The 13,439-nt window shown below is 36.8% G+C and overlaps 1 protein-coding gene across 4 annotated transcripts in view; it reads right to left on the bottom strand.

The window, feature by feature from the left end:
* The window catches only part of GHR (growth hormone receptor), a 304,400-nt gene that overhangs the window by 5,211 nt on the left and 285,750 nt on the right, over positions 1–13,439 (bottom strand). For 3 of the 4 annotated variants that reach the window (XM_037799544.1, XM_037799545.1, XM_037799543.1), the window contains exons 6-8: positions 10,254–10,432; positions 5,180–5,345; positions 3,089–3,179 (exon numbers count right to left, since the gene is read on the bottom strand). In XM_037799544.1, the coding sequence (XP_037655472.1) occupies positions 3,089–3,179; positions 5,180–5,345; positions 10,254–10,432 (436 nt within the window). Of the gene's footprint in view, positions 1–2,574; positions 2,741–3,088; positions 3,180–5,179; positions 5,346–10,253; positions 10,433–13,439 lie in introns of those variants that run through there. The other variant, XM_037799546.1, reaches the window with a different exon arrangement.

Genomic DNA, 13,439 nt, shown 5'->3' with positions numbered 1-13,439 from the left:
AAACAGTAAGCCCCAAGTTAAACCATGGATTATAGTTAGTAGTACAATTACAAAAATCTACTATCATCAATTGTAACAAATGTTCCAAACCAATGCAAGGTGTTAATAATAGAGTGGTATGTAGGAATCCTGTATATTATGCATGGTTGTTCTATAACCCCACAACTTCTCTAATGAAGGAAAACAAACAAACAAACAAAAAACAAATCAAAAATGCCAATGACTCTAAGTAGAGGAAGCCAAATTTCCCAAATGGCTAATGCTTGATTTTGTTATGTATGCCACTCCTTTTAGAAGAGGATGATGCATTTGGGAATGTGTTAGCGGTTAGCGTTCCAGGAGCTGTGGTATACATTATGCCCGGGTGGCAGACACTGAAACCTATAGGTCCCAAGCAGGTGATTCCAATGAAAGAAGCACGCCAGTTGCAATATCAGTAGGGAGGGGTGGGGACTATGGCAAACTGCAGGCATATCAACACAGTACTGCTGAAAGTGAGTACCCAGAGAATAGTGTTCCATGTGAGAGTTTAATTGAGCATGGATCCAGTTGGCCATTTCAGTGTAAGTCAGGATTGGAGGTCCAGTTATCTAGGAAGGATCTGTGGAAAGTCTTACTGTCTGATGGACTGGACCTCTGTGTACTATGAGCATAACAGATAAAGCTTTTTGTGAGATATCTATGAATGGAACCATGGCAAGCCTGGACTTAAAGGGACAGAAAAGGGACAAATTGAAGGAAGAAATCACTTCAAGGACAAGACCATGGAAGCTGATGTCTGGACCAAAGAGAGCTTCTCGGGCCAAGAAAGCTGGTCCACCCATGTGTATGGAAACAGGTGAGTATGCCCTGGTGCTTCAAGAGGACAGCCTTTTGCCCCATTGTTCTGGAAGAGTGCTACCACTCCAGTTTTTTTTCAGGTGCCTGGGGAATTGTGGAGTGTCTGGCCGCCACCCCAATGCTTGACAAGTGTGGAATCTTCACATCAGTGTTCAGGGAGAGCATGGCTGCTGTGCAAGCACTTGGAAGGGATAGGGCTGCTGCTCCATGAGGCCCAGAGTACAAAATATTTTTCCATAGATGATTCTCAGACCTTGAAATCTAATGGAGTATGTATGCCCTGCAGGGTTTCAGAATTGTTTGGGACCCATGACCCGTTTTCCTTCCATTTTCTCCCTATGGAAATGGGATTGTTTATCCTATGCTTGTCCCTTCTTTGTGTACTGGAAGCAGATAACTTGCTCTCTAGGTTTCACAGGTTCACAGAGGAAGCCCCAGCCTGGACCTCACCTATAACAGATTTTGATGAGGATTTGTACTAAGCATTGTTTCTGAAATGATTTAAGCTTTTTGGGGGTATTGTGACGGAATGAATGTACTTTGCATATGGAAAGAACATGCCTTTTTCGAGTCCAGATGGTAGAGTGTAGTGGTTTGAATCTGTATGTATCCCAGAAAAACATGTTCTTCAATCTAATCCATTTTTGTGGTTATAAACCCATTGTAAATAGGATCTTCCATTGAGGCTACATCGGTTAAGGTGTGATCCATCTCATTCAGGATGGGATTTAATCCTATTATTGGAGTCCTTTTTAAATGGAATGAATACAGGGAGTGGGAAAGAAAAGCTATAGGATCAAGAAGCTGAAAGCAATGAAACACAGAGGAGAAGGACCAGCAGATACTGCCATGTGCCTTGCAATGTGGCAGAGGAGCCAAGGATCACTGGCAGCCAGTCTTTAGGAAGAAAGCATTGCCTCGATGATGCCTTGATTTGGACATTTTTTCTCAGCCTCAAAACTATAAGCTAATGAATTTCCATTGTCAAGCCAACCTATTTTATGGTATCTGCATTCAACAGCCTAGGAAACTAAAATACTACCCATAAGAATACAGACACTCAGGGAGGTTGAGGGACACAAACAAGATCAAACAACAGTGGCAGAATAATAACTGGAACTCAAGTTTCTTGACTCTGAGAGACTGCAGAAAGGAGTCTCTTCTACCTCAAAAATAATTTTGCATTTGTGCTAATTTGAAGCTGTTATGTACTACAGAAAAGGCCATGTTCTTTTAATCCATTCCTGGGTGCAGACCTATTGTGGGTGGGACCTTTTGATTAGCTCAATTGGGATGTGACCCACCCAATTCAAGGGGGGTTTTAATCCTTTAGTGGAATCATTTACAAGAGGATAAAAGACATAAAAAGTCCAGAGAGCTCAGAGAGAAACACCCAGAGAAGCTTAGAGAAAAGCCCCCAGAGGAGTTGAGAGAGTCACTGAAGCCAGGAGCTGAAAGCAATGTAACCTGGGAATGAAGGACCAGCAGACACCAGCCATGTGCTTCACTATCTGACAGAGGAACCCTGGATGCCAGTGGCCTTTCTTCAGAGAAGGTATTGTCCTGTTGATGCCTTGATTGGGACATTTTTGTGACTTTATTGTAAATTTGTAAGCTAATAAGCCCCATTGTAAAAGCCAACCCATTTCTGGTATATTGCATTCTAGCAGCTTTAGCAAACCGAAACAGATGTGTTTACAATGCAGGTGAAATACAGAATCATAAATATCCAAATAATTTGAATAAAACCCAAATTTTATTGAAATTGCCCTTATTTGAAGCCTGAAAAGGCTTTATTAGATTGAATTACATAGGTAATTCCTTTAGCTTGCCACTTAAAAGTTGCCTGTACATTGGGACTGCATCAGACTCAGCCAAAGACTCGGTGATGCCACGTATTCTGGAATGAATAAATCAACTTGTTCAGGATTTGAAGTGAAGTTGCAGCTCTTAGACAGTTTTGTTAAGGAATGCATATCAAAAGGTATTCAGAGCCACTAGTCTGAGCTCTTAATGCTCTATTCAACATCACTGATCAAGTCTAAACATGAATTCTCTATGATGAACACAACAAATTGAGTTTTATATAAATAGTAGATGTATAACTAGAGATGAAGTTTTATTGGATTTTATTAAAATTTTCACTCATAATTAGCAAAAGAAAATATCAAATAATCAAATGGAAAAACATAGAAATCTAGAAGTATAACTGGAAAAATGTTATCAAAGAAGACTATTTCATACCCACCTTTGCTGTTTAGAAAATATGAGTACAAATAACATCGCTGTTAGCCCAAATATTCCAAAGATAATAATTAAGAACCATGGAAATGGGAAATCTGAAACACAAGAATAATATCTCACTCATAGAGTTATGAAGAGTTGAAACTAAGTTTACATTTCTCTTTCTGTTTTCACATAAAAATATTTCCTAGTATATATTTGTCTAGTAAAGTGATTTCACTTGATAGCTACTGAAACAGAATATAATTATATAGGAGGATTTTTTGTTCCAAGAACACCTCTGTCTGCTTCCTCAAATACTTTCACATAAAAAAATTAAAGAAACAGCATACAATTTAAACACAATCCATTAAAAAAACAGCCAAAAACAAAACAAAACAAAACAAAAAAACCCCCACAAAAACCTGCTTTAAATATCTTATGTGTCCAGGATGTCATTAAAGGCCTCAACTCCATGATACTTTACCCAAATCATGTCCTCTAGCTTCCTGTGTGTGTGTGTGTGTTGATTTTTCTTTATTCATCAGATTAAGGGTCTATCAAAAATAAGGAGGCCGAGTTTTTATGTATGAATCATGACTAACACTTCTTAGACATGCAAAGCATATATATTACAGTTTAAAAAAACGAGTCTTTTGACAGAAGATAATAACTACTGGCTCTTATCTTCATATTTAAGTATACTTTTGTATCAGACTTGAGGGAGTATGTTCCTGAAACTTCGATTCCATTCCTTAAGCTATCTTGTGGCTGGTTTCCAGTATTCTTACCATGGTGACAGAGGCTAGCTGCTTTTTAATTAAAAAGATAGGTGGAATTATCTTAATGATTCATTAAAAGTAGGCTTTTATGCAATAATATTCTTCTCTTATTTAATAACAATTATTAAAATCCCACATGGAGGCATTATGGATATTATAAAGAATTAGTGGGTGAGATAATACCATTTTACATCTTGTGGTATCTACAATTTGATGTAAATGATATATTCAGGAATATAACATAAAGCTAGAGTTTCATTTTTTTAACAGAAAGAAAAGCCACTTAAAAATATGTATGTTAAGTGAATTAAATGCCAATCACAATAAGCTTTAAAGGCATGTGGAAATGGTACTTTTTAAAACCAGCATTGAATTATGTCAAATATCATTTGAAATAAGAAGTCTACTAAGTTTTAGAAAAAATGGTGCTGTAGAAATTCTCATTTCAGAGCTATGTAGTATCATAAGATTTTACCTGTACATAAAATGCAGAAACATACTTTTAATTTCTCTATAGCTTGTGATTGTTTCATTAAGAAACCGCAACTCCTCATATGACCCTGTAAATCTTTTGTTTTTAATGGTAATGGCTATAGGCATCCCCATTTTGAAGTGAAAATGCTTTATTATTAGTGGTCGATAATAAGCAGCCATCTTTATTTCTGTATATAAAAGTTTTAATTCTTTTATTCTGAATTCTTATGTCTCATTTTTGAAAAACCTTAAACATCTTTGCAGTTTTCAATTATAGGATCTTTAATGTTCCATGTCACTCTTGAGCAGAATTAACATACTACTTATTAAACCATCCTCCAAGTAAAAGTCACAACTAAACTTTTTCTAGAACCAAAAGCACTTGTCACTACCTCTGCTGACTCAATATGAGGTCATCTATTACATGCCACCTATACAACTATTGATACAGATAGAGAATTTCTTTCCTACACATTAGAAAAACATTATTTTTTCTGATTATAAATGCAAATAAAGCTCATAGAAAAGTTTAAGAATATAGGAACATACAAAGAAATGAATCATCTGAAATTCCACTATCCAAAGATAACCACTGTTAATATTCTGTGCATCTTCACTTCTCTTAACTTCACAGGTACTTCAGGAAAAGTCCTGGAAAAACTTGGAAACTAAATCCTCCTTCTTTTGCAATGGAAAATACCTGTCACAGATAGTGAGTGCAAGGTCTCTGACCCTGCCATTTGAAGCAAATGTATCTTGATCTGGACAGCACCATTACAGTGTATGGATGTATCAACAATATATTGACAAAAGCCATGTTGGCTACCATTTTAATCTTTCTTTCTTTTTTTTTTTTTTACCTTCTTCACATGAAAATGGGCTCATTTGAGGGAGTGTTATGTAGAGCATGTCACTGAAGTCCCCATATTTTTCAGAATTCCTTTGTCTGGATCTCAGACGTACTTCATATTCTTTATCCAGTCTCAATGAGTATACTGGAACTGATGTTGACATTACAGGGTCCATCTTGGAAAACAAAATAGAAAAGCCCTTTGGTTAGAGAGTTAACAGCTCAATGCAATAAACTGTACAAGGTGTTTCCCCATTTGTATTCAAAATGCATTTCTGTAAAATAGGTAATCTTTTAAAATGAACTAGGTGAATGTGCTGTTTAACGGAAGATTAAAGCAAATAATTTTGGAAAGAATCATGCTGTTAAATAGATAATAGTCCTCAAAAGACATGATAGACATGCTTAAAGAAATGAAGCTATATCTTGTATTAGGCTGTCAGATATTCTAAGATTAAAATATAACAGAATTACTATGGAGAATGGCTGAACTATAAAGCAGACTATAGCTATGTTGCCTACCATTTGGGATACTACATTTTGTATCGAGGAAGTCACAGAACAGATAAAACATTTTCCCCACCAAAACAAATTATAACTATAAGCAAGTTATATATTGTGTTCTGTAGAAATTCTGGGAAGTCATTCATATAATTATAGAATTGGAAAGGGTCTTAGAAAAAATCATAGTTGGTCTTAATTGAACTTTCAAATAATTTTACTGGAAGCAACGATATACCTAATCTGCTTGTTCTAGAAGGCTTAAAGCTACCTCAAAACAGACTGCTATTAAAAATCTGCAAGGAAAGTCACAGGAATCCTTTGGCAATGAACATTAGGGTCTCATGACCCTTAAAACCAGGATATTGCTTTATCTCCCTGGGGGAAGGACAGGTTACGAAGATTAGACTTTGAAGAGAGGCAGCCCCAACTAATGATGCTGCTTCCCTCCACATCAAATACTCAAGGCAGTTATTCAATATGTGCTTTTCATACGTTTTGGGGTAGAACACCTTGTTCCAGTTTATAGAAAACTTGGAACACTCACTTTTTCAACAGTATGGGTTTTTCACATAAATAAAATTCTCACAATATGTTTTACTAAGTCAGAAGCTGAGGCTTCAGCTTTTAAAACAAACCTTCCTTTCACCTCAGTTAGTTTTTCCTCACAAAGTACTGTATCTCTTTTTTCCCATGTGTACACAGAATGGCCTGGCATCTTTTATAGGAGACTCTTACTATATAGAATATATAGTAAGACTATGAAACCTATTTTATTATTTTTCTTAAAATACTTAAATACTTAAAAAAACCCTATGCTTCCATTCTTGAAATCCCAATTTCTCTTTCTATTATTGTCACCACTATTATTTTATTACAGATTTCATTAACAACTAAACCAGAAATGGTCCCCCAGTGATAGCTCCATCCTGTTTCCATTGCTCATCTTCTCTCAACCTTACAGAACACCACACCAAACTCAAATTTGCTCACAATTTTGCTCCTGCTGCCTACACTGAACCCTGCACCTGCTTGTGTTGGAATGTCTATTCCTCATGCAATTCTTACTGAAGCATTGCTGACATTCTAAGAAGTCTCTCCCAGCACCTATCTCCACTCTACCTTGCCATCTTATATTCTTATATCTCAGGACTCAAATTTAATTACACACATCTTTATATCACACTGCAAATTCCCTGAGGGCAGAAGAATGCCTTAATTTCTTTGTACTTCCAAAGTCCAGCACAATACCAGTACACAGTGGGTGCTCAAAAGATGGCCCATACATTGTGAATAATTCCATGCCACCCATTAAGTCTTTAAAAACTGTGAATTCTTAACTTGGTTGAGTAGGTAAATAGTTGAAAGCCATCACATGGTCATTAATATAACTTTTATATTCAAAATGCATTTATTAAAAAAACAGGCATAGTAATACCAAATTCAGTATTGTCAAATATTAACCTGAATTCTTGAAACAAGCAACAAACACAAGGCTGATTTTCCCTCTACTTATGAACGCCCCTTCCTTTTTATTATGATGCTTGTGCTCATGACCAATTATATTATGAGCTTCTTCAAGGAAGAGGTAATTCCTTCTATGAGGTAATTTCTAAGAGGTAGTTTCTTCTTCATATTCACGACTACTCTGTCTCCAGACCCTTGCTAATTACCAAACTTATAATAACACCAATATATAACTTCACCCCTTTGGACTACCTAACGGGATTTCCTAAGGGTGTGGTGAAAGTGCAGTGAGCCGTGCTGGGCTGTGGCCCTGAACAGTCGATTAACTGAGTCACACGCTCCCACACGCCAGTCTCAGGGCGTGACTTTCATATCTGTGCCTCAGCCAGGTGAGAAATAACTACATGCCATGGATTCTCAGGGTTGATATTATGATCATAAAATTTATGAATGCTAACATTCTTTTTACATCTTTGTTTTTTCCCAAGGCAGTGCTTATCACACGTTTCTGCTTCAGGACCTCTTTATACTCTTAAACAATTTGAGAGTCCTAAAGACTTTGGTTTATTTGGGGGTATATCTATCACTATTTACCACATTAGAAATTGAAACTGAGAAATTTAAAAATATTTAATTTAAAATATTTATTCTGGTAATGTATATACAACATAAAATTTCCCTTTTTAACCACTTACAAATATTAACTTAAAAACAATAATAAATTGATTTTATATTAACACAAATACCTATTTTTTAAGAAAAATACTATATTTTTCAAAAAAATGTAAATATAGTGAGAAGAGTGGCATTATTTTACATTTTTGCAAATTGTCTTTATTGTCTGGCTTAATAGAAGATGGCTGTACTTTTCTATTTGCTTCTGCATTTTCTGTTAGGATGTGTTATTGTTAGGATATGTTGTTTTTTGAAGTAAATGAATAAAATCTGGTTTCACACAGGTGTATAGTGAGAAAAGGGAGGAATATTTTAATAGCTTTTTCAGGTAACTGTGGGTATTTTTCTTTAATACTACACCAAAATTCAACAAGTGGTAGTTTCTTCAAGATTAGTAATAAAGGTGGAATCTGAAACCCTATCAATGAACTTTTTGTACTCTGTTATATTAAAATTCACCAGTTCACCTTGAACTTTGAATGGCTCTTCTCCCCATGCATTATTTTAGAACATCACCTATTAGTCATTTGGAAAATATTTGTTTACTGAGTTATGCAGATTTTCTAAATGTTCACACATTTTATTATACAATATAAAAATTTCTTTCATTAATACCACCATCAATCTCATCAGAAAAATCTTCAAAAATTGGGAAGTTGTCAGGCTTATGGTTACAGATACAAGTTTTCCAAAATTATAATTTTCCATTGAAAGCTCAAATTTTTTTCATTGACAACAAATACTGTCAGTTGTTTTTCTTAATGTGGCAAGCTCAGTTCATTCTTTTTTGAGAAATTTTGCTAAATATCTGCCAAGGAAAATCTGAATCACCATCTATCACTATTAGTTATTCTTTCACTTAAAAATGGTGTTTCAGGCAAAAAGCACTAGTTCTGCTTGCACCTCAATTGTATAAGTGCTTTTCCTCATTACAACCATCAGAGCCTCCATATGCCATAAAGTTCTTTATGCATGCTTCCCATGTGTCACACAGAATATTAAAAAGCTCTGTATTCAACATTATAGATTTAATAAAAATATAATTTTTTGCAGCTTAATAAAGGACATTTTGATGTGAAACTGGGTTTTTTTTTTTCCTTTACTGCAAGCACATGGTGAAGAATAGAGCGACTATTCATAGTTCTGTGCCACTGGCTTGATTCATGCTAAGGCTTCAGAAGTTCTACCCACTATTGCTCTTGTTCCACATTTGGTGCATGTGAAAATGTCAATACAGTGAAAAAGGGAAATAATGTTATGAAATTAGTTTTGATCTCGTGGACCCCTGAAAGGGTCCTGGGGATTCTTGGGGGTCCACAGATCACACTTGGAGAACTGCTGGCCGTGGGGACCTAGAAGAATGTCTGGTGTACAGCAGTTATTTTAATACATGGTTGCTGAATAAATGTTTGATTGAGTGATTCACTCTGTAGTTTTCATTTAGAAAGTCTTGTTTGATTTAGCATTCAACCAGGCTCTTTCATGCCAACTGACAGAAAAGATATCTAAATTAAAATGATTCAGAAAACAGAATCTCAAAGCCCAGCATTGAAATTGTTCAAAGCTGCCCTAAACTTAACTTTCTTCTAATGACAAAATTGGCTCCTTTTCCACTGTTTCACTGAATGAGAAGGCCCTGGTGTCTCAAATTCTGGGAGTGAGGCTGTATTAGGCCACTTGGCACAACCTGATGACTGGCCAGAAACTGCTTGGCTTGGCCAGGGCTATGGCTGTGGTTAAACTGATTTAGAATTAGTTATATTGGGAGCAGCATGATAAGCTTGTTTTTCTTCTTGTTGTGTGCCATGTGGAATTTATCTAAGTACCAAGTTCCCATATACTTGGCAAGGAGAACTTTTGCAAGGGGTTCAGAAGTCAACCAATACCATGCTAGCTACTTGTCTACATAAGAACCTCTTAGCTTGATTCTCTTCTGAGGTATGGAACAAAACATCTATCTGTAACCTCTAAGTGACAGATGTCCTCCCTCTGTTCCCCTTTCCGAGTTACTTAAGGGCTAACATTAATGAGGGTCTTGTGAGTAGCAGCGACTAAAATCATGGGAGAATATTTGGCCATAGCATGCTGCCAATCTTGATCATAACCCCATCCCCATGTTTAGCCACAACCCCAAAGACAGCTAAGGGGCCAGAGCCACCAATTTGGCTCTAAAGTTAAACTGGATACCAGGGATAACAGAGGAAACAGTTTTCCTTTCCTTCTACCAGTTTCCATGTAAGCTCCATGTAAGCATCTGGTCTTACAGAATTCCAAGATATTTTATCGATTAGATCAGTTATTCTCAAATAAGAGATTATGGAGACGATAGCATGGACATGTGGCATTTAGTGAAAGGAAATATAATTATAAATGAGAGAGACAGATTGTTGAAATAGAATAAAAGCCAAAGGATTTAGATGTGAGGTGAAGTGACTGCTTACCGTTTTCCATTGGGTCTCATTTACTTCTTTGTATTGAAGTTCATACTCCAGGACTATCCATCCCTTCTGAACATCCGCATTGGCTGGTGGTTCCCATCTCACTTGGATATCCGCATAAATCCCCGTTAAACTGATGTTCAATAAAGTCCAGTTGAGACCAATGGGTGGATCTGGTTGCACTGTGCATTCAATAAAGAATTAGCATGCAGAGGAATACCACTTGATATCAATAAACTGCATTCTTCCAAAGAGACCAAATTACCTTATATGTTTTTATTGTTTATTTTCCAAATTCTTCCAAATATTCCTGTTATTACAATGCTCATTTTATAACAGAGTACCATCTTTTTTTTCTTAAGGATTGCCTGTTTTTGACTTAAAAATTCCTTTTCAAGTCTAAAAATTGGATCTATAACTTTTCTGGAAGATCTGTTATGTTTTCCAAGTCTTTTTGCTATGACAGCATTTATGCTTTGGAATTTTGATTTTAATTCAATACTAAAGAAGCAGAGAGTCAGAAAAGTCTACAGTAATTAAACATGTGGCTATTTTGGAAGTAAGGGTAGAGTAATCTCTTCTCTCCCAAACTTGTATAATGTTAGGGTAAGGGTCTTGTTTCATTCATTTCTGTGTTGCCAAGAGTACAATCCTTCTGAACACTTAGAAAATGCTCCTTAGCTTTGTTCTCTTCCTCACCACATGATCATTTCTTCAGACATAAGAAGGAAGGCATTATATTGCTCCTCCAAATGATGATGATTCAGTGTTTTCCGTCTTTTACTTAACTGGCATGTGCAAAGTTTGAAATAGTGTTTTGCTTTGTTTCTACTGACAGACTAGGAAAATCTGTTACATTCTGCTTATTGGGACCCCAAAAACACAACCACCAAGGGTTGATGAAGAGAGATATGGATTCTGAAGCTAGGAACTATAGCTAAATTTACATTTATAATGTATAAACTGCTATTCATGTCTCAAGACTGAGGGTTTTGAAAATCATTTACAGATACACTACAAAATTTACTGTCTTTTCTGCTATATGTAGGTAATCAAGAGTGTTGCAAAGAGTCTGGTTGATCAGAGTTATGTCTATAAATGTACCCTGTAAAGAGCTCCTACTGTCTGCCAAAACCCGTGGACCGAAGAGGGAAGCTCTCATGTCCACCCAGAGTGAAAACAGACCTTATCATAGAGGAGCATGCTGGGGACTACTGTGGGGTGGGTATTGCTTTATTTTTTCTTAAATAGAATTCAAATTTGGCAAATAATAAGTACATTTTGGAGATTTAATTGGAGGGATTTTCATAATGCTAAGCTAAAAATGGCCAAGTAATGGCAGTAATATCTCACCCTTTAGTTTTTGTTAGGGAATGAGAGATCCTGATAAGTGAAGCTTAACCCTTTAAGTGACTAAACTAGAATGATGTTTCTGATGAAAAATTTTCTAAAACTTATTACTCATGTTGCAGTTTAAAAATTTCCCTTTCCACTTTAAAATGGAGGATATGGAGCAGGGTCCTTTTCGAGAAGGCTCAGCATTATGGCTGTAAGCAGAATAATGACCCCTCTCTTATTTCCACACGTACATCCACATGCCTTACTTGACAACTCCTCTGAGCTGTTTCCAAAGCATCTTAAACTGAATATGTCCAAACTCAAGCCCCTGGCATCCCCCCAAAACCTGCTCCTCTCCGTACTCCCCATTTCTGTTAATGGCAACTCTGTGCCTCCAGTTTCTCAGGATCAAGGTGCAGGACATTTCCTTGACTCATCCCTTTCTCTTCACCTCACATGCTGTCTTTGGTACTTTTAAGATATGTTCAAAATCCAACCACTTCTCACAACCTGCACCTCTATAATCTAGTCCTAACCATAATAATTCTTCACCTTTATTGCTGCATTAACCTCCTAACTGGTCCCCTTCTTTGGTCTTTGTCACCCTTCAGCTACTCTTAGAACCACAGACACACTGATGTTCTCATATCCCTCATCATCTAAAACTCTCCAAAGTCTGTCCATCCCACCCTAAGCGAAAGCCCGTCATTACAATGGCTTAATTGGTCCTACAGATCTCTTACACTCTGCTCCCTGCTCACTCTGTCCACTCCACTAGTCTTGCTGTTTTTCAAAGGTGCAGGTGAGACAGGCTCCTGCCTCAGGACTTTTACTTTTGCTGCTCCCTTTTGCTGAAACGTCCTCCCCTCAGTTACGAACATGATCTCATTACCTTCTTTACTCAAATGTCACCGTCTCAATGAGGCCAACCCTGATGACCCTAGTTAAAACTGCAACCTCTCCAACATTCTTGTTCTTCTTCCCCATGTTATTTTCTCATTGTCATTGTCTCATTCCACCCTTACTTGGATGAAACCCCACCAGGGCAGGTATTTTCTATCTCCAGCACCAAGAACACTGCCTGGCAGAAAGAAGGACTCAATAATTATTTGCTGAATGAATTGAATGAGTGACAAACCTCTAACTAATTTATTACTTTAAATCCAAAGAATAGCGCTGTGAGGTAGCAGAATATCTACGTAATAAATGTAGAAATTTAGGCTTGTCATGATTAACATTGTTTTCAAGGTCTTTAAGGGTGAGGTCAGTTCTTTGCTCTCCCTTACCCTCTGCTCTCTCCCTCTCTGCTATTATTCTAACTCTGCCTGTCATCATCTTTTTTCTAGATTTTCAGTCTTTTGACCTCTTTACCTCTAGTCTGTCCTACTTCAATTTACTGTCCACAGTGCAGTTAAATTAAGTTCCCTGAAATATTACTAACATGACAAGAGGCATTGTAAGGACACCAGATTAAGTGCACAGAATCTGTAACTTTGCTACCTAGGTTCAAATATTGATTCTACCTAGTCCTAGCTGCTTGACCATGAGCAAATCATTCAAGTGCTCTGCACCTCCACTTATCTGTATATGAGGATTATAACAAAAACCACCTCATGGTTGTTATACCTGACACATGGCAAGTGCATTGCCATTGTTAACTATTACTATGCTCAGGGCATTTCTCTTCTTAAACATCCTCAAAGGCTGTCTCTTGGCAGTAAGATAAAGTCCAATTACTCTGTGAGGCAGACAGGACCACCTGTATGATTTCTCCAGTCAACTATTCAGGCCTCCTCAAGTGCTCCTGAGTCCCTAAACATTCTCTGCTGTTTCTCACTTTTGGAATTTAGT

Source organism: Choloepus didactylus, chromosome 11 (assembly GCF_015220235.1).
Source record: "Choloepus didactylus isolate mChoDid1 chromosome 11, mChoDid1.pri, whole genome shotgun sequence".
Classification (NCBI taxonomy): domain Eukaryota; kingdom Metazoa; phylum Chordata; class Mammalia; order Pilosa; family Megalonychidae; genus Choloepus; species Choloepus didactylus.
Note: the sequence above shows the minus strand (reverse complement) of the source record. Positions and strands in the feature narration are given on the sequence as shown.